Source organism: Cyprinodon tularosa, unplaced genomic scaffold (assembly GCF_016077235.1).
Source record: "Cyprinodon tularosa strain WSP-4 unplaced genomic scaffold, ASM1607723v1 ctg182, whole genome shotgun sequence".
Taxonomy (NCBI): domain Eukaryota; kingdom Metazoa; phylum Chordata; class Actinopteri; order Cyprinodontiformes; family Cyprinodontidae; genus Cyprinodon; species Cyprinodon tularosa.
Genome location: NW_024038624.1, coordinates 614353 through 641152, shown reverse-complemented (window position 1 = coordinate 641152; position 26800 = coordinate 614353). Strand labels below are relative to the sequence as shown.

Below are 26800 nucleotides of genomic sequence, written 5' to 3'. Positions count from 1 at the left end.
CCTTGAGATGATATTTTGATGTTGTGACTTAAACTAAAAAAAGGCAGCATTTGGGTTTGAGGTTTTTCAGTTCTGGAGAAAAAAAAAAATCTCAAGATGTACAGAAACTGGTGTTTGTTTCTAACCAGCACTGAAAACAATAAAGTTCATTGAAGCGTTTGATCAAACTGCACGCCTGAACTGTTGGTTTAATCTCTGATGATTTAGGTATTTGAAAGACGACTATAGAATCATTAAAACAAACAAATAATGTAATGAAAAATAAGAAATCCAGGCAAAAATAATCAGATTTATCATTGATTTATTTTTATGCTTTAATGTTCCCTCTTTTTTTTATAAATCTTTGCCTTAAATGAATAAACTGAACTGAAAGGAACTGAACAGGTTTAAATCAAATGTCTTTGTTTTCTAAATAAAAACCTTTGGGTTGATTTTTGTCTTAACATTTTCTCCCTACACATGTTTGGAGCGCTCAGCTTACATGAATGTTAATTCAAACTGTGCAGAACTCATTGGCAGGGATATCAACCAGCCTACCTGCTATGCAACCATTAAGCAGGTATAAAAATCAAAATTGGGTGCCAATTGATGCCAATTTTACTTTTTTCTTAATAATAGCTCTGCGCAATGTGTGTCACTTCCTCTTTTGTTTACTCAAATAGGCCTTGATTTGGTTATCGTCGACCTACTTCGATCTAAATGTGTGACGCTACTTTATACGTTCTTGACTTAAAGATTTTAACTTTATCTCATTTTGGCAAAACTCGCCTTGCTATTTTGGTGTCTTTCAGAAAAATTTGCTGTTTTTCTTTGCTTTTCTGTGAAAGAAACTTAAAAATACCAATTTTTTTTCATTGTTATTTTTAGACTCTTTGTTTGGATGCTTAAACATATCTCAAACAACTAGCAAACTTACCTTGAAACCATCTGGTACCTCTGACTCTTTCTAAAAGCTGAACTTAAAAGAAGAAGCAAAGATGGTTGCTTAAAGGCGGACTTTTCCTTTTCTTTACAGGTTCCTTTCCATCATTTAAAACTGAAACAGTGACACAGGTTATCACTAGATTCAGGTCCTTATCAGAGCTCTGACTCTTATTGTGAAAGTATCTGACTCCAGTAAAATGATGCAGAGCTGCTTCAATGATCTTTAAGAGACTCTGTGTAAGTTTAAGTCATGATTTGGCCTAATAAGTCTATGAGTTTTTGGATGTGTCAGGGAGCATTTTCAGGAAGTGTTGTGACAGAAACTACGGCCTCTCCTGTAAGTCCACTTCCTCCTCTCTCACCTCAAACTCTGCCTCTTGTGAAACCCTTCAACCTTTGTGCATGCACTGGGGTCTCTTCCTGCAGCAACGTTTTTAGCCCACAGGGTGCTATAAATTACTAAAGACAATACAAAACATTAATAAAACCAGTTTTAAGTGAATCATAGCAGATTTTGGTGCTTACATTTAAATGAACATAAAGTCTAAATCTCATAGCTTCTCTTTAGGTTGACATTTTGTACATTCTTTGTATACAAGCTGATGGTTCGATATAAAATCGACCTTGAATATGGGAAAATCAAATTATTTCAGGTATTTTTTTTTTTTTTTACATTTTACAGCTTTGAGACTCAGTTTAAATAAGAGAAACTTTTCATGAAAAGAGGAAACTCATTCATCTGCTGTGCAGATCTGAAATACAACAGTTTATATATTTTACCACCCAAAACGAACTTTAACTCCTCTTACACCCTAATTTGGTTTGTGAAAATGATGTTAATTTCATTTTTTTTTTTTTTTATCAATCTATGATTTCAAATAACATGAAACCAATTTTCCTGCCAAAGTGGAGAAGAGAAACACCCAACATTTTATGCGGATGTCAAAGTTACACACCTGTGCTCACACAAGTAAAAGCTGCTCAGAGGGTATGATAAAGGGGTACTGTACCATTGTGTCTGTGGGCGTCTCCTCGTCGGGCGTCCACCGTCCAGATAGTGTGTGTCGGTTGTGTGTGTGCCGTTAAACTCCACCGTTTGACGTCCTCAGAGTGCAGCCATCACCCAGAAGAGGGACAGCCAAAACCAGCAGAAGGCACACAGACTACAAGACATCCAGTGTAGCTGTCACATACACTTCCTCATACTCCCACCGACGTAGTGTGTGAAACAAGAACTGAACGTACGCAGTGATGCACACACTCACCACACAGGGCTGTGTAACTACTTCTGTATTTCTCTCATGCTCCCAGCCGTCAGCGAGGATTAAGTAATGAAGGGTTTCAGTGTTTGTTGACTGCAGGTATCAAAGTTTCGTACCACAGTTAGTTAGTCCAATTCTTCTGGCACAAGCAGAGTAGCGCCGATGGCAACAGAGAGGGTGAAGGGGGATCATTTTCCAGTGTGTTGCCAAATGATGGGTGTTTCATTTGTTGGGTGCCGGCTCCACCCAGGCTGTGGTTGCTTCATGCAGTGTTTGTGAAGCCTCCAACGCCCATGAAAACCGATGGCTTCAGGAAGACAGTGTGTGAGCAGGTGTCGGTCTCAGCTAGTGTTACATCCTCCTATGTGGAGGAGATGAATCAGTGATAATCTGGCACGCTGGGGGGGGCTGTCTTTTTCTGACTCTGCTTTTGCTCCTTTTCATTTGAGTCATTTTCTTAAAATATATCCCTGCTTTCCTTACTTTATTTAGCTTCTGCTTTCCTTTTTTTTAACAATGTTTCCTTTCATTTCTTCTCACCACCTTAGCAAGTCTGATTTGTGTTACTCCACGGCTAGACTGACCATGTTTGTCTATTAAAAGCTGTCGAGGCCCTCAGCCTTCCTGCAACCCTCAATAAGATAACGGAAAAAAGCACGTAGAGGTAAACAGCTGATTTCCATTTTCTCATGACCCATCTTCAACTGCCTTGTATGTTGTGTCTGTCCTATTCATTTCTCCTGTTGCCCCCTCCCTTCCTGTGCTTCTGATCTTTTTCTGGGTGGAGCTCCTGCTGCTGCATGCAGCTTATTCATGTACCTGTCAAAAACATTTTCTCAGAGACGACGAGTATAATACCTTTCAGCAAGAGATCCTAAAACATGGATGAAAGAAAAAAAAGAATGAGCAAAGAATTACCTTCTTTGGCTTCTTCTTCTGCATCTCCTATACTTTCCTTACTTCTACTATAACGGGCTGCTGATTTATTGAGGCACAAACAAAAGGTCATCACACCAGATCACCAATGCAGTACAATAAGTGAGCTCTTGGAAATAAACACAGGTATAGAAATATGAGGTCAGAATTCTGCCAAAAGGGCAAATTCACAAAAAATAGATGCATTTTGCACCTTTTACCCAGCTCCAGTACCACCGTACCCCTAGATGTCACGAGGATGACTGCATGCTCCTTCTCTAATTTCAATAGACCGACAGCCTCTGTCCTACTCGTATATGGATCTGTTTCTGCATGCTCATGTCAGCATTTGTCACTTTGAGTGAGGTAAAAATTGGAGATAATAAACCGCCTGTGATTGGCTACTTTTCAGGAAATCCCACCTCTTGGGATGGTCCTGTTTTCTTCCTCCTTGTGCCTTATTACAGTAGAAGCATCTTCAGGCTAGCTGCTGTTTTTTTTGGCAGAGGTTTGACTTCAGAGGGAAAAAGATTTCTCTCTATCTGATGGAAACACTTTTGGACTCCATGATTGTAGAACAGCTAATCCTGGATTTAAGGTAAGGAGCAGCCAAAAGGCAGGAGAAGAAAAATAATAAAAATATCACAACTACTCAATCACCAGAGAGAAGTTTTCAAAGAAGAGAAAAACATTTAAACAAAGAAGAAACTCAACTTTTATTTTGGCTCATACCTACCTTGGACATGTAGGAGGGAGTTAACAGCCAGACCCCTGACACAACTGTGGGTTTATGTGAATAAAAACAAAATTTGTTTTCATAATGTTTTTACTATTGGAAAATACCTTCACCTGCGGCGTGTTCATATCTAGGGTAAAAGAGCAAGACAACATTTGACTTCAGGTGCTGCCTTTATTGCTTGTGTGTTGGGAATTGGGACTAACTATGTAGGGGAAAGTGAGGACTGCACACGGCAGAGCTGCTTAATGCATAACGTTTTATGGACAAAGGTAATGGTATTTGAAATTTTTTGAAACTCTTGGGGTTTAGGAAATCAAAATAATAATACTGCTTAGCTTTTAAATCCCTGGATTGGTTGCCAGTTTGTTATGTTTCCCAGCTTCTACTCTCCTGATAACCTCCTCCCACTGGGTAAATCATCATATCCCCTGGATGCCTGATGCTTATATAAACGTATATCTATATATAAAAAAATAATTATCTTTGTAGTAGTACCTGTAGTAGTTGCCAAATTGAACATTTGAGTTAGATTTATTTTAAAATAAATACAATGTATGTATATTCTAAATTTGTTAAGATATTTTCAATTATATATCTACTATCACTGATAACATACAACGTTACGAACCAGTCGTAATGAGAACAAGAGTTTGCCAAATGATCCTAGGTCCGCACCAAATATGTAATAACCGCCATTGGGGGAATGCACAGGCCATCTTGACTGTGTGCGTAATACAAAGGGTTTGTTGCATATTTGCAACAATGGCCGTCAAAGGGATATATACATCTTCTCTTAACTTTTATAAGCCAAAGTGGAAGTAAATCAGTGGCTGCCATCTTAAGTGCTGTCAGTAGGATAAAGCTAAAGGGACGAAGCAGGATGCTTCCTATCAACCGTTCCTTTAGCATAAGGAAGTCCTGAACTTCCTATATGGCACTTAAAACCTATAAGGTTGCCCAAAATCCTATGCGTAAAAAGAACCATAAACACAGCACACCACTCATATGTTTTGAGTTTAGCAATGGAGAGCTTAAGGCAATCACTACAGTTGTGTAATTTGTTGTCCCAATTAGACCAGCATAAGGCAAGTGTGCTTCAGCAATAATGTCCGGAAAACTAAAGGTGGTCTGAAATCAGCACAGCAGTCCAGAGTTTCTTTTCTACCCACGACACCCATGTTACTGTTGACCCTGAGGAAGGTGAGGGTAGAGGAGCTACAGGAGAAGGAGGTGGGAGCTAAGATTTGCAGTATTCAGACAGCACCTAAGTGTTAAAAAAAAAAAACCCTGTTACCTTTGGATTTCCTAAAAATGTTCTCTGGATAGGCATGTCATTTATATTTTTAGAACGGGTCTAATCATAGAGGTAATGTCTATGGTCTGCTATTCAAAAAACTTTCCCCATGGTTTATAAGTAAGGAAATTGATCTGCATCACTAGTAAGATGGCTCAGCAAAAGAACTGTTAGGTTCTGCTGAATGTTTCCTCCTGTTGGAAGGGAGTTTTCCTCTCTACTATCGCCACATGCATGCTTGGTGTGAGGGATTGCCTTCAATGAATGAGTCGAATCAATCAGCTGGTTTTCCTTAGATAGAAAACTCTGAACCAATCTGACTGTATGATCTGGTTGACTTGTCTCTGTAAAGTGCCTTGAGATGACGTGTTGTGATTTGGTATTACATAAATAAACTGAGTTGAATAAAAGTTTCCTTTTAAAGGTTAAATAGCCATTTGAAAAGCTTCATTATCCAAAAGGACTACATTAAAGGGTTACAAGAAACCTAAAACAACCCAGGAAAATAATAATAATAATACGGCACCACAACAATAAGTATAACCAGACAGTTTCTCACTACTCCTAATTTTAAATCTGTTAAACCCGGTGTATAAGTCATAGGACATTTCACATCTCAGCACATCTAATAGTTGATTTTATGGGTTTTAAAAGTCAAAATATTAAAACTTCAAAGTCAATAAACCGTTTTCCAAATTTAGAAATAGCCACTAAGAAATAATAAGTTAATAGTACAAAATTAACTCTCATTAATGTGATTTTTTTCCCCCACAGCTGAATGAGCTCAGTCTTTATAAAAAAAAAAAAAAAAAAAAAGAGGAAGTCATTGCTTCATTTCTGTTTTTCCATTAAAACAGGCAACGATGATGTAGACTTCTAGAGCGGATGGTGACGAACAAAAAATCGGTCCCAGACACAAGACATCACTTCCATTCCTTTTAAATATAAATGCAATGTATAAGTTACTGTATATATAGCAGGTGAAGTGAGTATTTAACACACCACCATTTTCTCAGTAAATATATTTCTAAAGTTGCTATTGAGATGATATGTTAACCAGATCTGGGTAACAATCCATGCAATCCACACATAAAAAGAAATCAAACCATAGATGTCCAGAAATTAAGTTACCGGTATTGTAACAATGTGAAATGGCACAGGGGAAAAGTATTGCATCTGTGAAGGGAGGTGAAAAAAGGCATGAAAAAACAAATCAGCCCAAATCTCTCAGTAATTAGAAAGCAATCCTGCCCCTGGTCAGGGCAAATTAATATCAGCTGGTTAAGTCCCAAATGATGGCCTATAAAAAGGTGGCTCTGGTATCACATGAGAAACATTTCAGGATGGGTAAAAATAAACTGCTTTCTCAAGACCTCCCCAACCTTAATCATGGCATCGGTTACAGAAGGATTTCTAAAGTTCTGAATTTTCCAGTGAGCATTTTCGGGGCCATCATCCAGAAGTGGAAAGAACATAATTTCACCCCAAACCGACCATGCACAGGTGCTCCTCGCAAGATTTCTGACAGAGGAGTGAAAAGAATTATCGGAAGAGTTGTCCAAGAGCCAAAGACCACTTGTGGAGAGCTTCAGAAATTTCTGGAATTAGCAGGGAAAATTGTTTCAAAGAAAACAATAAGAACCACTATGGCCTGTATGAACACCTCACAATGCAAGACTCCATTGCTGAAGAAAAAGCAGGTTGAAAAAGTTGAAGGTTTGCTGCACAACATTTAGACAAGCTTGTGAAAGACTGGGAGAATATAGTCTGCTAAGATGACACCAAAATTGCACTAATAGGATCACATAATACTCATCATATTTGGAGGTCAAATGGCACTGCACATCACCCCAAAAACACCATACCAACAGTGAAGTGTGAGGTGGGAACATCATGGTGTGGGCTGTTTTTCAGCATTCTGTACTGGCAAACTTCAAATAATTGAAGAAAGGTTGAATAGAAAAATGTACAGAGAGTGGACGGATATTTCAGCAGGACAATGACCCCAAGCACAGAGCCAAGGAAACTCTCGACTGGTTTCAGAGAAAAAAAATAAAGCTGTTAGAATGGCCCAGCCAATCACCTGACTTGAATCCAGTAGAAAATCTAAGGAAAGAACTAAAGATCAGAGTTCATAGAAGATTTGAAGACTGTGAGGAAGAATGGGCCAAAATCACACCTGAACAATGCATGCGACTCATTCTTCTATACAGAGGGTGTCTTGAAACTGTCATTGCCAACAAAGGCTTTTGTACAAAGTATTAAAAAAAAATTCAGTAAGTGTGTTCAATATGTTTCCCAGTGCCATTTCACTTTATTACACATAATTTAATTTCTGGACATCTACAGTTTGATTTCTTGGTAAGTGTGGATTGCATTGGTTGTACCGACATCTGGTGAAAATGTTATGTCAATAGCACTTCTAGAAATATATTTACTCAGAAAAATGGTGGCGGGTTCAATACTTACTTCACCCGATGTATATTACCTAACCAAATAATAGTAAATCTATCCATCCATCCATCCATATATATATATATATATATATATATATATATATATATATATATATATATATATATATATATATATATATATATATATATATATATATATATATGTTGTTCAGTATTTAATTCCACACCAGTTAATTCATATTTTTGATGCCTTCAGTGTGAATTTTTAATTTCCTTAGTCATGAAAATAAAGAAAACTCTTTGAATAAGAAGGTGTGTCCAAACCGTTGGTCTGTGCTGTAGATATACATATATAACTACAAGTTTCAACCCTTATGAAAGATGCAGCCTTTAATTTGAGATTTTTTCAAGAAATATTGTTTTGATCAGCAGAATAGCAAATATTGGATCAAAGTCTTTGCAGTAGATTTTCAAAACTGCTGCCTTTTAAAGCGGTTTAACAAAAGTTGCTGAATACAAATGCAAACAACACTTTATTTGCAAAAAAAACGATAAAACCCCAGAATTCAGGGGGTTGCAATACTTTTGAAAGTTGCTGAATATGTATAAAAGTATGCATCACGCTGCGAAGATAAACCGCTTCGCCGATCCAATCAGGTTATTCTGTTAAACAAGCACTAATTATCAACAGGAAACAGGAGACCATAAAATAATTTACCTTTTTCAAAGAATGAGCACATGAATCAGAGAAGACCTCTAGTGGATGAACCTTTATAAACAGCTGCACTTATACATTTCATCACTACACCTTTAACTTTGCAGATCTGTAACATTAACGAAAAGGCTCAAACTGATTTTTAAATAAAACGTTTTTAACAGTTGCTTAAATGATACATGAGGAACAAACAACAGTGAACAAATAGCACCATTAAAAAAAACAAAGCACCAACTAAAGTAACAGGAATAACATTGCAGCCAACCCCCACAATGACAGATGCTTCCTCTCTTCGTTATGAAACTGAGTGTTGCTCATAGCTGCTATAAGTGTTGACTGAACCACAGCAGATTACAGAGCACAGTGATGCCATCAGGCCCAATGAGCGATCCCTAAAAGCCTCTTAGGCAGCATTTCTACAATTATTCTCTACTAGATGGAGAAACGGTGGAAATGCAGATGATGCGTCATTAAATTCCGCTCTGTGAAGCAGAGACCTGAATCCGCTGAAGTCGTACCAAAAATGGAACATGTAGGGTGGCATTAATGCAACAGGTGTCAGCATGAAAATCTGCAGAGGAGTTTTAGCTCGTGGTTCTGAGGTCAGCATGTTTTTTCATGGCAGTGTGTCTGTCTCATAACAAAGTTAACAAAGAAAGTGAATAATTAATCTCTGAGGAGATTCAGGGTTGTGTTCTGTGCAGCGCCGTTATTCTACTATCTAATACTGGTTTAATAGATTGTAGGGACATTGTAAATTTATAAGAACTGAATGAACCTTTCAGGTCGGTTTTCCTTTTTGCATTTTTATCTCTAAATTTTTCAACAATTTCTACCCACTTTACCTCTCAGTGCTCTTGACTTCAATCATTATTAGATCTTTATCATTAAAAGGAGATACAATAATGTAAAAAAGCTCCAATCACGCATTATTTAATTTTATTGTATATTATTCTCTTAAAGGTATAGTGGAGGATGTTCTTTTTCCGGGTGGATCATCAAAATAAGTGGTCCTCCTAATAATCAATCATTCTTGTGATATGTTTAAAATAATGTTTTAAGGCCAGCCTACGTGCTCTTTCCCATTTTTACTTACCGGTGGTGAGTCAGACATAGCGGAAAAATTGCAAATCTTCTGTTAGAAAGTAAGCTTGTATGAGCACTGCAAAAACCAACTTTTAATAAGAGCGTGCACGAGGAGAAATGGGCTCGTGCACGCTCTCGCAGGCTTTCAATAGGCGTTACCTCTCAGGAGCAAGTACATGGTTGTGCATGTGGATTTTTTTTTAAATGGAGAGAGCGGTCGTTTCAAAAATTCACAAACATTCTCCACTATACCTTTAAGCATTGTTGTTGTTAGTTTTTTGCTCTGATTTTAGTTTGAACTTATTGACTCTAAATCCCATATATTAGTCATATATTATATTTCACTACAGAGGACTGTGAGCTGATTTTAGAAATCTACATGCTTGCTTTCATCTCGCTGCACTGCAGCCGGCATGGACAGAAAACCCAGATTATCAAACTGCAGGAGAGGGGCCTTATGGTGGAAGATAACAGTCTATAAAATGTAAATGTAGGTGTCTAAATATGTGAATCTAAGCTGTCCTCCTCTGCTTATCCCCGAGCAGCTCGTGGGGGCAGCACTCTTAGCAGACGTGCCTTGAACAGCTCCGGAGGGAGGAGCCAGGGGGCATGATGTCCAATCCACCTCAGCTGGCTCCTTTCTGGAGGAGAGGTTCCTCTACTCGGAGGGGCAGAGATCAAACGTACAACCGCTGCTTTTTGTTTTATGCCTTTCTTCTATTCTTCTTCGGCCATCCAGTAAAGAGTGTAACAGCCTCGTTAGAGGTCGTTGAGCCAAATTTGTAAATTTACACTCAGAAATTTTTCATTTGTACTTTATGCAAAGTTTGAACTTACTAATTCATATTTGAAAACTGAAAAAAATAATGAAACCATTTTTTGGGATTTACTTAATCATATATAGTTACTTTAGCAAAGTTTCATGTTAGCATGGTAGGACATAAAACAATTAAATAAATGCCAAAAAGGTTGAATTATTTTTTGGATGATGTTGGATCATTTTAGGGATAATTGTATATATGGTAACGCCTAAACAGGGCGGATAAATTATGCCTTATATTAGATTAGCACTTCTGCTAGATATCTGAGGTCGATTTTATTCCCTGCTGGCAGAGCTGTCTAACACCGGCTCACTGTGCTCTGTGTTTCCACTTAATATTTGCACCTTTATGCATACTGTATGTGGGGGAAAAAAAGTCAAAAAAACTTAACAACCAGGTTGCAATGAGTGAAATCTGATAATGACTGAGAGGAACCTCTTTCTGAAGCTGCCAAAGTCTGCAGCCAAAACACAACCCAACATCCTATCGTACGGAAACCTTTTCTGTCAAACCCTACAGCATATAGCTATATAAGACTTGCAGAGGTGATAATCTGTAGGGAAACTATCCAAGACGGCAAGACTGCGGCATTTCCCACAACTTCCACATCAAGTCAAATAACGGTTCAAGAAACAAAACGCACACAAGTCCTGTGAGTGCTGAGACTCTTTGTGCAACTTGACTCTGCTCATTCTACTTAATACCTGTGAGGACTTGGAGGTTAGACTAATATGTAAAAAAAAAAAAAAAGAAAATTAATAATATAAAAGTCAATTAAGAGAAAAGAAAATCATAGGAGCTATTCTTTTTCTGAGCATAATAATTAAAAAAGTGGAAGTTTAAAAAACAGAACAGACTACACATTTAGGCTCCTCGTGAAAATCTAATGAATCTTAAAAATACTGCAGTCAGTCCTGTAGCCAGAGTAGAACACATAGCACCAAAATTTTACGAGAAAGTTTGGAGAAAACAGATAAAGAGAGATAAAGAAATAGAGAGAGAGAGGGCTCGTCCTGACAGATGATGGAGGACAGCTCCTGCCTCCTTCCTCTCTAGGGGACATAGAATCCACCCTCTCCTCCAGTGGAAGATGTTTAGTCCAGAGGTTTCAGATCCAGGTTATCAGTGAGGAGAACAAAAACCTCCTCTTTGTAACTTCAGCGTGTCCGTTTGCCAGCTTAAAAAAACATATCCAAGCTTGAAGTGACAGAGACACGGCGACAACTACTGCAGCGAGGCTCAGTGGAAAAGGTTCAGTCTTACTGTTTGACCTCCAACAGCCGCAGCAGCGTCAGTGTCCCTGACAGGTCTTACAGCACATCTGTCTGAAATACGGCCGGTTGCAGAACTTGAACCTGAGCACCAGGGGGCAGTATGCCACAGTGCTCACGTCTTTACATTCTGCAGAGACAAAGAAGGAGAAGCACAGCTTTGATAATGTTTGGGGCCATGTTGGTGAAATCATTTTAACATAAGTTCTACATTAGTTGATCCATTACTGATTTTTTTTTTAGTTAGCAGAGCAAAATATCAGTTTTATAAATATTCTATTGATTTCAGTTTATTTCTATAGCGCCAATTCACAACACATCATCTCAAGGTACTTTACAGAGACAACTCAAGCAAGGAAATTTATTCAAAGTTTTTTTATCTAAGGAAAACCAGTTGATTGCATCAACTCATTGAGTCGAAGCCAATCCCTCACATTAAGCATGCTTGCAGCGACATTAGGGAGGAAAAACTCCCTTTTAACAGGAAGAAACCTCCATCAATACCAGGCTCAGTGTGAGAGTCCATCTGCTGAGGCCGACTCGGGTTCAAGGAGACAGAAGCAGAGAGACAAAAAAAAGTAGAGATAAAAAAGGGCAACTGTCAACCAGCAACACAGCCGTCAGGAAACACAGCCAGGCAGGATGCTTCCTATCATCAGTTCATTTAGCATAGGGATGTCCAAATGTTCCTACACAGTCCAACATGTTCATATCTTCTGATTTTTGTAATTGAGACATTAATTTGTTTGACTTTATTTTTCAGAAGGCTGTGGTCCCAGATTGACAAGCATCACCTATCGTGGTTTTCGTCAGATAATGACGTCTGTAAGGCTGAAGGATGTCCAGATTCCGCACAGAAGTTTGTGGCTCCTTTTCTACTCTGGATCGTCTTCTTTTTGTTCACAACTGTGAGAAGTGAAGGAACAGTAGCTACAGCTGTGCTTGAAAGTCTTCATACCCTCCCATTAAAGAAAATGATAAATTCACACTAGTAACTGAGAAAGAGTATTAATAAATAAAAATGTCCTAAATTATAATTTAGTTAAATAAATTATCAATTTAAAATTTTTGCTTAAAAAAATAACTCTAAAACAAAAAAAATGTCCCAGACACAATTTAAAGTAGCTTTCTAATGAACACCAACAACCAACATACCTTTCAACACGTGTAGAATTTCAAATGAACATTACAGAAAAAACCCTGATTTCAGCAACTATATATATATATAAAAAGCTGTCGTATGTGGATGCACTGTATATACTGTATATATCCCATGCACATTTTTCTTCCTTTGGTACGCTCCTCTTCTCCTTTGACTATTTGAGATGATGTAACATGTACATTTCTCCACTGTGAGATCAATAAGGTCAATCAATCAATAAATAATCCAGCTTTATACAGTGGATGCTAAATTTTTATTTTATTCTTTTTAATGGAAGGGTATGTGTTTCAGGCACAACTGCATGAGCCTTAATCTGCAATATTTGGACAGACCCCTTTCCTGTCTGTGTGAGTTGAAATTATTGCTATAACCCCTGAATGAGCCAAGATTACTCCCTCACTACAGGTAGAACAAGATGGCTTCAGCATTAAGGAAAGTAGTGCACCCTTAAAAATGATCGAAAGATTGAAGACTAATCAATTATTTAGTCAGACTAATAATATTTTTCATTTCTTAATAAGATCAGGTAACTATTATCACCTGCTGCATTGCAATAAAAAAAAAACATTTTGAGTACTGGGATCCCTCAAGCTTGTGTACTCAGTCCCCTTCACACCATTAACACACAATCATGCAGCCAAACTTAAGGAAACCCTAACTATAAAATTCTATGGATCATTTGGAACAATAGGAATACCAACCTTAGACTTAGTGTGTGATAAATGAAAAAAGATGAAAATATATTTCCTGTGGTAAAAATGTCGGCTTGCGTCGCTCTGCGTTAGCACACGAAAAGCAGAACCATTAAACAGCTGTCTACTTAAAGGGGAACAACGTTTTTTTTTTTTACATTGGGCCCTTGATTTTACGTTATTACATCATGTTCTACTCACCCATATGAGTCTTGTGTCATTTGGAGCCGTTCTGAAGATATTCCGTTAGGTTATATCCAAGTAATGACTTGAAGGCACAAACTGAACTGTTCATAATTTATTCTTTATGGTACGCCAGCATTCATAACATGTAGGCGAATCACTGTCCCCCAGACATCCACGGCTATATTTTTTATATTTATATTTTTTTAAAACAAAGCGGAGTGTGTATGACGTCATAAAAAACGGTGTTCCCCTTTAAGTGACTGAAGTTCCTGTCAGTTTAAAAAGGTGAAACTGAAAGATATAGAAGATTACCAGCAGTGAAATTTGTCCTCTGACCTTCTGGATTCTCTGTATTAATGGGCAGACTGGGGTCACATTTGCTCTTGCACTGCTGCATAGCTGCGGGCCGCTGGTGCTCCAGACACTCGTTGGATGGCTGGCCAGTGTGGGTGAGACACTGCACCGAACGCATCTCCTGTCCCAGACCGCACCTGGCAGAGCACTGAACCACAAGAACCCCTTTAATACACAAACATCACTCCCAGATCTGAGGCACAACAAAACATTTTAGGAGCTGGACTTATTTCTAAACCTTTCCTAGGAGTCAATTTAAGAGATAAAGGCTTGTTTCTAAGAACATAAATACTGCAGTGAACTATCATTGAGGTGGAATACTCTATTCACTATTTTTGGCATTTAATTGAGCAATCAGAGAGAATATTCTACAGCTCTTTTTTTGGTTAACTTTTATTTATAAGACATTATTTTGACTGCTTCTGGCTTTTATCTGTACTGCAATCACACTGAGAAATGTCGACTCATATGCTGCTTTTTTCTGTCCTTTCGCTCTAAAGACACTAAAAGTTCTTGAGGCTGATTCAAAAACATGTTCCTGTTTTTCATCCTTTGTTGCTTTTCTTTTAACTATGCAACTAGAGTTTTATTTGTTGCTGCCTCTTGAAAAAAAAAAGATTTCAATCTAAATGGCACTATCATGGTTAGACATTAAAAAAATGAAACATTTTTTAGCTTACCACAATAATATATTGCATGAAAATGTAAACTAATCATTTTATTGCTTTCAAAAAAGAAAATATGTATTTTAATGCTTGCTACACGTCTTTAGTTTATACGCTGACGTATGCTAAAAGAGAACCTAAAAAGCATAATGTTGTCCACATTAAAAATAATCTGTCTTCTGTATCTTAGTGACAAGTTGCAGTAAATTTTTTGTGTGTTTTTGGTTTGTATTAAATACAAAGGTTTTCTTTTTCAGTTTTTGGGGCATATTTGAGGAGTTCTGCCAGCAAATAGCGTGTTTTAGAGTCTGTCTAATCCACTTAAGGATTATTTATTTAAATTTTTTCCCCCCTAAAAGCTAACATACACTTCCTCTTTTTCATTATGTTCTCTTAAAGCAACAGTGCAGTATTGATGCACTCTGATTGGCTTTTGGCCCTGAGCAGAGTTCCTGTTATTTCAGACTTTTCCTAGAAAGCTATTTTTCTTTCTTTCTTTCACTGACCTACAATGGTTTCCTTAGAAAAGATAATTAAAGCAATGCAATTTTAAACTCTTCAAGCTATTTGGTTCAAATTACCCCAAATAAATAGAAAGAACATCAAAATAATTAGTTATGAAGTCTTTAGTTTGATCCTTATGGAGTGAATATTGTTCTGTTATTGGTGCAAGAAAAAAAAACATGTAATCTCCATAGACGTTTGAAGAAATTATAATGACCTTGGAAAAAAGTTTTAATAAAAAATAGAAAAAAGGAGGAAATGAGGGTAGTTTTGCTTTTTTCTCAGATTTTATTTAAATCATTTGGTCAATATGTTTAGATTCACTTTTTTAAGCAGGTTTGATATTTTATGTTTTTCCCCGAAAAAATATAATTTGCAGATTTAGTATTTTCAAATGTTATTTTCAAAAGTTGTTTTATTTTTCAGACTGAGTTTTAAAAATTGCATTCTTTTCTAATTGTACTTGACAGATTCCTTTCTCTTCACTTCAAGCCCAATACAAACCTTCAGTCTTGATCAGTGTTGTATAGATAGATGTCTATACTGTTAAATAATTCATTAAAAGGTCTAAACATCTGAAAACATTGAAAATCTGCAGTGTTTTGGTGTGTGGTTTGACAAGTGAGTTGCCAAATAATTACATAAATGTTATCAAATTTATTGTTTATAATAAAATGATTTGGCTTTTAATTTCTTGCACATTGACAGCCTTCAATTGGCTATTAAATAGGTATGAAGCTGTATAATAATGCTTTTCAAGCAATTAAACAAAACAAATACATACTTTGCAAAAGAATTAAACAGTGGACTGTATGATTGCAGGATATTTGTCATTGTAGCTCTTAGAAAATAAAGAAGGTGTTGATTAAAGCTGTCATTCAGTGTTAAGATGAAGTGAAGAGCTTCTTTAAATTCCAGCTTCTAACAGACAATAAAATCTTTGTTCTGAAGCATAATGTGCAAATTACAGCAACATTAGTCAGAGTGTTTAATATGCAAAGGATTCCACTTGTCATACATTTATTGGGTTCAGGTATAATGGGGCGAAACAAGATCCCCTACTGGTTGATAAGCGGAGTGTATTCAGGAACCTCATTGCCAGTCTTTGAATCAGGAGCATGAAGTAGGTTCACTGACGGCACGCTGATATATTGGATGTATTAACCACAAGAATTCAAGATGTCTGAAAGGAAACCAAAACCAGCTTTTAAGCACAAACACCACCTGTTAGCCGCAAGGTGGTGGAGGTGTTTCTTTTGCACACGGAGGTGTGATTATTTTGTCTGGTTCTGCAGCCTCTGGACATGGATTCCTCATCTATAAATTTATCTATATAACAAAGTATTTCAAGTATGCATGTTTGGTCATGTGTTTCAAGAAACTGAGGTGAAGTCCAGTTGAGGACACAACATACAATGATTCTCATAAAGGGTTTTAAAAACATATCGAATGAGAAAACAGAAGAATTCTAGTATAGTTATGGCCTATTGAAAGATTGGACCTTATAGTTTTGCTGTGGAACATTAAGACAGCTATTTCAGAAATCATTGGCTTAAATCCTAATTCAGAGAAAACAAGTTTTAAACAGAAAAATGATCCAACAGTCCTCTGTAACGATATCAGAGGTGAAGTTAAAGTTCCTCCTGCCTAATGTGCTTCTAAAACTACTCAACGATAAAGTGAAGCAAAGTAGTCTTTACATGCAAGCTTATATTTTTGGCTTTTCCTATTTTAGTTTAATAATGACAGTGTGGAATTGGTAGGTTGCTTTTTTAAAACTTTCAAAAAACCTGTGGTATCATTTATAAAGCTTGTATTCTCACAAAACAGGGATTTAAACTTGCTTTAGTCACTTTCCAGACAAAGGTTGTGATCGATAAAAATCAAACTAGGTGTAAAAGAGTGCAAACCCTCACGCTTACTTCACCTGTGTGCTGGGTATACAGGTCCTTCTCAATATATTAGCATATTGTGATAAAGTTCATTATTTTACATAATGTAATGATAAAACTTGTTCATATATTTTAGATTCATCGCACACTAACTGAAATATTTCAGGTCTTTTATTATCTTAATATGGATGATTTTGGCATACGGCTCATGAAAACGCAAAATTCCTATCTCACAAAATTAGCATATTTCATCCGACCAATAAAAGAAAAGTTTTCTTGATACAAAAAAGTCAACCTTCATATAAGTATGTACAGTTATGCACTCAATACTTGATAGGGAATCCTTTTGCAGAAATGACTGCTTCAATGCGGCGTGGCATGGAGGCAATCAGCCTGTGGCACTGCTGAGGTGTTATGGAGGCCCAGGATGCTTAGATAGCAGCCTTTAGCTCATCCACAGTGTTGGGTCTTGAGTCTCTCAACTTCCTCTTCACAATATCCCACAGATTCTCTATGGGGTTCAGGTCAGGAGAGTTGGCAGGCCAATTGAGCACAGTGATACCATGGTCAGTAAACTATTTTCCAGTGGTTTTGGCATTGTGAGCAGGTGTCAGGTCGTCCTGAAAATGAAATCCTCATCTCCATAAAGCTTTTCAGCAGATGGAAGCATGAAGTGCTCCAAAATCTCCTGATAGCTAGCTGCATTGACCCTGCCCTTGATAAAACGCAGTGGACCAACACCAGCAGCTGACATGGCACCCCAGACCATCCCTGACTGTGGGTACTTGACACCGGACTTCTGGCATTCTGGCATTTCCTTCTCCCCAGTCTTCCTCCAGACTCTGGCACCTTGATTTTCAAATAACAAGCAAAACTGAGCAACAGTCCAGTGCTGCTTCTCTGTAGCTCAAGTCAGGCTCCTCTGCCGCTGTTTCTGGTTCTAAAGTGGGTTGACCTGGGGAATGCGGCACCTGAAGCCCATTTCCTGCACACGCCTGTGCATGGTGGCTCGATGTTTCTACTCCAGACTCAGTCCACTGCTTCTGCAGGTCCCCCAAGGTCTGGAATCGGCCCTTCTCCACAATCTTCCTCAGGGTCCGGTCACCTCTTCTCGTTGTGCAGCGTTTTCTGCCACACTCTTTCCTTCCCACTGAGGTGCCTTGATGCAGCACTCAGGGAACAGCCTACTGGTTCAGAAACATCTTTCTGTGTCATACCCTCTTGCTTGAGGGTGTCAATGATGGCCTTCTGGACAGCAGTCAGGTCGGCAGTCTTACCCATGATTTGGGTTTTGAGTGATGAACCAGGATGGGAGTTTTAAAGGCCTCAGGAATCTATTGCAGGTGTTTAGAGTTCATTTGTTGATTCAGACGAATAGGTGCATAGCTCGTTTAGAGACCTTTATCACGAGATGCTAATTTTGTGAGATAGGAGTTTTGGGTTTTCACAAGTTGTATGCCATGTATGACGAGGTGGTGTGCAGTTTCAGTATTACAATTTCAAAACAAAAGGTGTCAAAATAATTTTTTGAAAAAATAAAATTTGGAAACAAAATTACAACCTGCAAAAAGTTATTTTGAAAAAAATAAAATTTGAAAATAGAGAATCATAAAAAAAAATTTTGACCAAATTTTGTAAAAAAAACAACTTATAATTGAAAAGATAAAATGTAAGAAATGCATATGAATAAAAAAAAAAATTAAGTCTGAGAAAAGAGTAAAGTCCATCTCAAAGTCTCTTTGTTAAAGAATATTTTTCATAGTTTGTTTTCTAGATTCCATTTTTTTTTTCCCATTTTCATTTACAAAATGTGCTCTTTCTACAACAACAATGGAGCAAAATTCAATCCATGTTAATTGATGATAAACGTTTTATAAATGACACCCCTGATAGTTTCGATCATGTTCTGATCGGTAAAGCCTAAGATCAAAAGGTTTCCTTTTTCATTGTGACATCACTGCACTAATCATCACATTACACAAAGGATAATAGACATGTCTGGTGTCTTACCTCCCCCCATGGACCTGTGACCCACTGAGGTGGAGGGCAGCGCTGCAGGTTACAGCGCACCCTGGAGGTGGGTCGGCCATATTTGGGACACTTTGAGTCTGGCAACGTGTCGCCGCTCTCTCCGCTCTTACACAACACCACACGGTGTCTGTAGCCAGGACCACAACTGGGTGTGCACTGCACACAGAAAGGGGAAAACTATATTTAAAACATCAGGCAGCCTGGTGGGGAGCTTGGAGGGTGCTAATCCTAATCTGCTCAGCAGAGGGCAGCAGATGCAAGAGAAATAAAGATCCTGTGGAGCTTTTGTAGAACAACTTGATATCATTACTCCTATGCAAGCGCCACTGCTGCATGATAAGATGCTTCATACACAAGAAAATCTATTGTAACTAAGAAAGAATGACTAAAGGAAATTATAGCTACATAAAATAAGGACTATTATGGAAGAAAAACAGTCTAAATGTAATCTCCCTTTTTTTGTACACCAAATTTTAAATACTGAATTTTTTAACACCATATTTTAAACGCTGATTTTTTTTTTATACACATTGAATTCCTTATACTGAATTTATATCTGGTAAAAATTTGCCTGCAAAAAATTCTGCTGCAAATGTCTTGACCTTTTGGTGAACTCAAGCCAAGGCAATCGACACTAGATGCAGTCGAGCAGCTTCTAGCCAATGAAATGAGCTCAGGTGACACAACACTTGGGCATAGCTTTGTTCCAGGCTGAATGAAGCTGAATGAGGAGTTTTTCTTGTTAAATAGATATGATTACAAAATGTCATTTAGCTACTAATAGAATGCCATTAGAATTTTTCATCCAATCGGACTGGGTGAAATAACTAAGCCGATCATAGTGAGTACAGCACCCCTGTCTGCCGAGGCTCTTGTTTTGATCCGGAAGATGCAGCCAGCAGCAAACTGACCAAATGAGCAAATTTTATTGGCTAGAAGCTGCTCGACTGGATCGAGTGTAGATTGCTTTGGCTTGAGTTCACCCAAAGGTCAACACAGCTGAATTCTTTGCAGGCAAATTTTTTGCATCTGATAAAAATTTTCACCAGATAAAAATTCAGGTTAAGGAATTCAATGTTTAAGAAAATTCAGCGTTTAAAATTAGGTGTACAAAAAAGGCAGATTTAAATGAGACTGTTTTACTTCCATAAACTATTTCCTAAGAATACCAAAGAAGTTCACATTAAACATGAATCGATTGAATCTAAAAGTAATATTCTCTGACAGATCATGTGTTTGTCTTATCTCAATATTTATCATGATTTCCATTAAGTTACTTAGGTTTGACTTCTGCAGACAGCTGTGCTTTCTTGTGGTGAACTTTAATCAAGTAACAACAAAGAGGGAAATGTAAAGCGTGCATTAAAAAAACAGTTTGTACCTCAGACCAATCCAAAGCCATCCACTCTGGAGGGCAGCTGTGGTTGCTGCAGGGCTCTGTAAACGATGGTCGAGGGGAGCTGCAGGCCGAATCATCCAGGACCTTCTCCTCCATCACAGAAATCCTCCTTTTACACAACACCTCCCGAGTCCGCAGGCCGCCGTTACAGCTGCGGCTGCACTCTGACCACTCTCCTGTCCACCAGCTGGAAGCAGAGAAAAGCCTGCTGTTTGTTTTTAACATCCTCCTCGCATGCAGCAGTCACATACAGCATAGATGCACAAAGGTTTCTAGTTCCCTCTCATGCAGTGAGGAAGCCGCCAGCACTCACTTTGGAGAGCACGGCTCAGTGTTGCAGGATCTCCTCTTCTCTTTGGGTTTGCTCTTCTTATCACAGAAGTGATTGTAGACGACTGAAAGATCCGACTGCCGTTTACACACAACCTGCTGGATCTGGACACCTGATCACAGGGTGGAAAAGAAAGGAGTAAAATAACAATTCCATCTCAAAAGCATTGAGAAACATTAAGGGTTTTTACATTACAAACCCAAACATCACAGTAAAACACAGTAATATTTCCCCCCTTTCTAGGTAAAGCTTTGAGTGACAAGAAACCAAAAAATACTGTGTGTATACAAAAATAAATTTAATTCAGTACAGCTCTCAAGACATTTTCACTTTTAAAGAGCAGCAGTGATAAAAAAGTAAGCTTCTTTTTTTTTAAACCCCATTTTATGCACATTCAGCTAATGGGTCAGAGTAGGTGAAACGAAAACAAAAACTACCTAAACAAGGGCAACAAAATCCATTTCAATTCATTCATCGCTGTTTGAAGTTTTACTCAACAGAACAACACTCAGTTTCTGTGGTCATAATGTTTTGACTGGTCTGTATACATGGGTCAGAAAGTAAAAAGAATGTTTTTGCTTTTATCTTTCGGCCTAAGAAGGTCTGAAGAGCAGTGAGCGCCAAGGCCAGGCAGTGAAACACCACTTTTCTTTGGTGGTTCTGTTTCTTTCCTACCTCCAGCACACAAAGCTGAACAGCGGGACCAGGACGTGTACTGCCAGGCGAAGCCACTCATAGGATCCCTGCTGACTGGTGGGTTGAAACGATAGTGGATCCCTGGATTGTCCTCACTAAGCCGTAACTAATCAGACCAAAAGCAAAGCAGCAATATTTTATTTCCCTGCATTTTTGACCAATCAGGGGGAAAATCCGGCTTTATATTTATTCTATCCTATTCTTACCAAGACAATTAGGGTCATATTTGTTGGTCCAAGAGCTTCAAGAGTTTCTGGTCCGTCAGCGGGCCGCCTGTAGTGGAAAGTGGTCCCAGCAGCGTTGACCCTTCGAGCCGTGTCAGTGGTGAGTTTCTCATTGATAAAATACTGATCATTCTTACTCTTCAGGACTGAAACACATGGTAGAGACACATTTAGATATATTTCTGAGATTTAATGCATTTATGTTTGGTCATTCTGCATCAGGAAATAATTCTGCAAGAAACAAAATCTCAAACCCTCCTAATAGCCTTTAATTATCAGGGTTATTGTCAGTGCTCAATCCTGCTGGGTCCTAGCTGGTGTATTATGTTATTCTTGTTCAATTTTTTCAGGTCCACATTTGTGTGACCATTTTTTTCCTGCTGTAAACACCAGAATTACCCCATTGTGGGACAATAAAACAATTCAAAGTGTAATTTCAAAGATAGGACCAGTGTGGGACTAAAGTCAGCAGAAACATTTTAAATCCCCGTATAAATCAGCTTGGGTAACCAGCTGCTAGCCCCGATACACCAGCTTTCCATTGTGTTTTAATTGCCTGTTCCTCCTGTATCTCAACCTATCGATCAGTATCCAGAAACTGCCCTGGCTGTAAGTATCCAAAATCTTTCATCTCCAGTAGTTGGATACTGCAAGCAAACAATCTAGTGGGCAGAGAAGGAATTCCTTTTTAAGGTCTTGTTAGCATGTTTAATAGTAATCTACACAGCCAGAGCAACTGGACCTGTCCTCCAGCTGCAAACTCTAAATACTGCAAGACCAAATATGTTTAAACACCTCTTTGGTTTCCCTGTTCTAGCTGATCTTACTTGGCTTAACAGATAATATTTAATATGATGACATCGTTCGACATTAGGGCTGGAACTCAGCGACAGGGTTAGAAGTAGGGATGCACGATATTGGGATTTTGGCCGATATCTGATATGCCGATATTTTAAAACTCATGTAGCCGATAACCGATATCGATACTGATGTTAAAGCTGGAGAAAAATAAGTAGTCATTGAAAATAGCAGTTTTGTTATCCATTTCTGACACTTTGAAAAATAATATACTCAAATATATTTTCATATGCTGATATCAAGTAGATTTTTAAAAACGCGGTATCAATCTATTTTACTTTCAAAATCTTGTGAAATTTCATCATTCTGTTACAAACTCTCGTGATATTTTGCAAATTCTTGTGAGAGTTTGTTAGTAAAATAGATCGATACCGCGTCAATATATCAACATATAAAAATATGGCAAAATTTCGTGAATTTTCTGTGTATTTCGTAGCATAACGATGACATATAGCAATATTTCATTAGTAAAAGAGATTGATATGGTGTTTTTAAATGGCAATATATCAGCATATGAAGATATTGTGATATTTTAATGTATCAATATTTTTTCCCTCGTCTTTAGAAGTTTTTAAGTCTGTAAAAATAAGTTTTTGAGGAAGAAGTAGTAGTATTTTTTTTTTTTTTTTTAGACTTTAGAAACTCAGAAGCTGATCAAATATCGGGTTAAATATCGGTGGGGTGGCCGATGTCCGATATTCAGTTTTAAGGCAGATACAGGCCGATACCGATAGGGGGCCGATTATATCGTATATCCCTAGTTAGAAGGTAAAGTTACAGTTAGATTTAGACTTTAGAAAAACATCATGAAATAAAAAAAAATCCTTAATGTGGAAATGCCTGTGACTGTAACTTTATACTGCTGCTGCTTCCGAACTTTAGCCCAGGTACTGGTCTACCTGGACCTGGCAGCTTTCAGCTACCAACACTGTCTTCTGTTATACTTCTGTTGTCTCACCCTATTTTGAGGCCTATAGGCAACCACCCCGGCCTAACAGTCAGCATTCATGCATTATCTTTGAGCTCTGTTTGGATAATTCAACCAGATGTTACTTATTCAAGCTGATGTCTCTTCTAATCTGTTGGAATATCCTTAAACACCTAACCCCCTCTAGTTGCTATCCAATCAATGACAAGCCTCCAGCTTTTTGCAGTGTCTGCTACTTTCCAAACTTATACAGAACTTAGCACCATAAAGAGGGTTAAGGACTAAGAAAAGAGTTTCAAAAAAGTTTTAACCTGAATAAGACTCTCAGAAATATGTTTGTTGAAATAAACTTTAACTCACCAAGGTAGTTGAGGGAGATGTTGAGCTCCTGTATGTGGATGAACACTGATCCTTTAGGTATTCTCACCACTTCTTCATATTCTGGGGAGAAGAAAAAGACAACAAAAATGAAAGTAAAAAGGAGTTTTATTCAGTGTTTTACATTCTGGGACATCAACTTGCTAAGAAGAGGCTTTAGTTTGCAGCTGTATTCACAGTTAGATAACCTAAAATATTTGCTTAGAAAGAACATCTCTGCAAGGAACATTGTAAAAATAAGAAATATCCTGTCCATGGGAGATTCTGAGAAACTAGTCCATGCATTTGTTATTTCAAAGCTGGACTATTATATTTTTTACTATCAGGAAGTCCAAAATATTTAGTTAATAGACTTCAGTTGTTCCAATAAGCCGCTGCTAGTGTTCTGATGAAAATTATGAAGACGGATCATATCTCTCCTGTCTTACAGTTAGATCCAGAAAACAATTAAAAACCCTCCTTCTCACATATAGAGCTGATTGTTCCTTATGTTCCTAACAGAGCACTTCACTCTCAATCCGCAGGTTTACTAGTGGTTCCTAGAATTTCTAAAGGTAGAATGGGAGGCAGATCTCGGGGTCAGACCCTGTCTACTTTTAAGGGAAGGCTTGAAGACTCAAAACCCATCTGTTCCAGCTCGCTTATCTGTGAATATACTGCTCTTTTCCCTATCCATGATTGTTTTTTTGTTTTTTTATGTTCCTGCATCTGTATTTTGTATTTTCATCTCTTTTTATTTAATTTTTTTTGCATTATTTGTAAAGTGACCTTGAGTGTCAAGAAAGGCGCTGTTAAATAAAATGTATTATTATTATTATTGAAACTTTCCTTTCTGATAAACATTATAGTTAGAGTGGCTCAGATTATCCTTATGCTGCTATAGGCTTAGACTGCTGGAGGACATAGGGACCCCTTTTCATAATTCTGCTTCTTTCTATCTCTATTCTCCCATTCTGTTGTTTTTGTTAGTTCAGTGTCTATAGGTATGCCCTCTCTGCTTTTTCTCATAGTAGCTTCATCTGCGCTGTTTCTGTTTGGCTGTGACTCCATCCTGGAGAGAAATATCAGCTGAGCTGCTGCCATTAACACCTTTTTTTTTATAGATGTTGGAACTTGGCCTATGTTTCAGTGTAGTCCTGTTTCTCTTACTGTGACTAACTGTATGTGTTCTTTTTCATCCTGTGACATGGAAGCTGGCTCAGAGCTACTCTCTCATCTGATTTTAAGTCTGATTTTATTCAAATCAAAAACACATCCCCCATGTTGAGTGTTTTGGCCCTGAGGCTAATAATCAGCAATTATCAAACCATTGTTGAAAAAGAGAAGCTTGGAAAAAACTAGCCCTTCAGAACTACACACCCATATATAACATCTCCTTCATCAGTAAGATTAATAAAAAAAAACTTGTGTTTCAACAGTTAAATGCTTTCTTAACAATGACAAGCTGCTTTGATGTCTTCCAGTCAGGTTTTCATGCCAAGCATGGTACAGAGACTGCCCTGATTAAGGTGTTTAATGATATCAATATAAATTCAGACTCTGGAAGAACCACAGTCCTGGTATTATTGGACCTCAGTTCAACATTCGATACTGTTTATCACTTGATTTTATTAGAGCGTCTGGAAAACTGGGTTGGCCTTTCTGGTAGACTACTGGACTGGTTTAAATCATACCTGAAGGACAAAGACTTCTATGTGTTAGAAGGAAACTTTAAACCAGAGACCAGAAGATTCACAAGTGGGGTTCCTCAAAGCTCCATTCTGGAGCTCCTCCTATTCAACATCTACATGGTCCCCTTGGTACAGATTATAGCAAACAACCAGATCAGTTACCATAACTATACAGACGACAGACAGCTTTACATCACAATGTCACCAGGTGACTATGAACCCATCAGTGCGTGGATTAGATGCTTAGAACAGATCAGTCTGTGGATGCACCATAATTTTCTACAACTGAATAAAAACAAAACAGAGGTAATCATTTTCATCTGATCTATCTTCGGACCAAAGGAAGAGAGACCCAGAGTTAGCGCACAGCTTCAGCTACTATAGCTAGAAACTACTGATTGTGGCCGAAATTTTGGTCTCATGATGGACTCAGACCTGAACCTTCAGAGGCACATAAAGGCTGTTACTAAGTCAGCCTTTTATCACCCGAAGAACATCTCCAAGATTAGAAGACTAATGTCCAAGCAGGATCTAGAAAAACTAATTCATGCATTATCTTTAGTAGAATTGATTTTTGTAACATTGTCTTCATATGTTTGGGTAGAAAGTCCATCATACAGCTGCAGCTGATCTAAAACAATGCTGCCCATGTTCTCACTAGAACTAAGAAGTTAGGACACATCAGCCTGGTTCTGAAGTCCTTCCACTGGCTCCTTCTGTTAATAATCAATAAAGGGGGGATTGCCATTAAGGGGGGGATTGTCTCCTGTAATACCTGAAACCTGTCTATGATTGTTAAGGGTTGGTCGTTAAGGAGGTATTGTTCACGGGCTGTAGCGGGTAGGTCCCTCGTTCCTCTATGATGGGGTGGGGGGTTTGGTGATATCTGGAAGGGATCATGTCTAAACTCACTGCGGATCCAGACATTTGAATTGAGAACGCTTCCTGGAGAGGTAGCGAAACGTCTTCAAATCTTGAAAACCAAGTCCAGTGGATGTTTTTGAATTTTTACGGAATTAAAAGCCTGAGTTCTTTTAAGTCAAAGTTAAAAACAATTTGTTTAGAACTGCCATTGACTTTTAAAGTTAAACTATTACTGTAAATTAGGTATTATTAGTTTAAGGTTGAGGTCTAACTGGTTTATTTGTTTTAGTCATGCTTTTTTATCTTTATTTGCATTTATTCTGCTTTCATTGTAAAGCACTTTGAATTGTCCATATACTGAATTGTGCTATACAAATAAGCTTGCCTTGCCTTTCCTGGCTGTGTGTTTCCTGGACAGGACTCCCTCAAGGGTTGGCAGCTGCTTTATGTATCTCTGCTTCTGTCTCCTTGAACCCCAGTCGGTCTCAGCAGATGGCCACTCACACTGAGCCTGGTCTGCTA

The 26800-nt window shown here is 37.9% G+C and overlaps 2 protein-coding genes across 7 annotated transcripts in view; both read right to left on the bottom strand.

Moving 5' to 3' along the window:
* myo1f (myosin IF) overlaps positions 1-2429 on the bottom strand; it is a 43175-nt gene extending 40746 nt beyond the window's left edge. Inside the window, exons 1-2 of one of the 2 annotated variants that reach the window (XM_038282416.1) lie at positions 2190-2429; positions 1935-2087 (exon numbers count right to left, since the gene is read on the bottom strand). In XM_038282416.1, coding sequence (XP_038138344.1) covers positions 1935-1937 — 3 coding nt within the window. In that variant the 5' untranslated portion in view covers positions 1938-2087; positions 2190-2429. Of the gene's footprint in view, positions 1-1934; positions 2153-2189 lie in introns of those variants that run through there. The other variant, XM_038282415.1, reaches the window with a different exon arrangement.
* Positions 2430-8065: 5636 nt separating this feature from the next.
* adamts10 (ADAM metallopeptidase with thrombospondin type 1 motif, 10) overlaps positions 8066-26800 on the bottom strand; it is a 93840-nt gene continuing 75105 nt past the window's right edge. For 2 of the 5 annotated variants that reach the window (XM_038282398.1, XM_038282399.1), the window contains exons 19-26: positions 23727-23807; positions 21563-21726; positions 21336-21462; positions 20643-20772; positions 20312-20534; positions 18910-19086; positions 13797-13986; positions 8066-11574 (exon numbers count right to left, since the gene is read on the bottom strand). In XM_038282398.1, the coding sequence (XP_038138326.1) occupies positions 11465-11574; positions 13797-13986; positions 18910-19086; positions 20312-20534; positions 20643-20772; positions 21336-21462; positions 21563-21726; positions 23727-23807 (1202 nt within the window). In that variant the 3' untranslated portion in view covers positions 8066-11464. The remainder of the gene's footprint in view (positions 11575-13796; positions 13987-18909; positions 19087-20311; positions 20535-20642; positions 20773-21335; positions 21463-21562; positions 21727-23726; positions 23808-26800) is intronic. The other 3 variants (XM_038282402.1, XM_038282401.1, XM_038282403.1) reach the window with 3 other exon arrangements.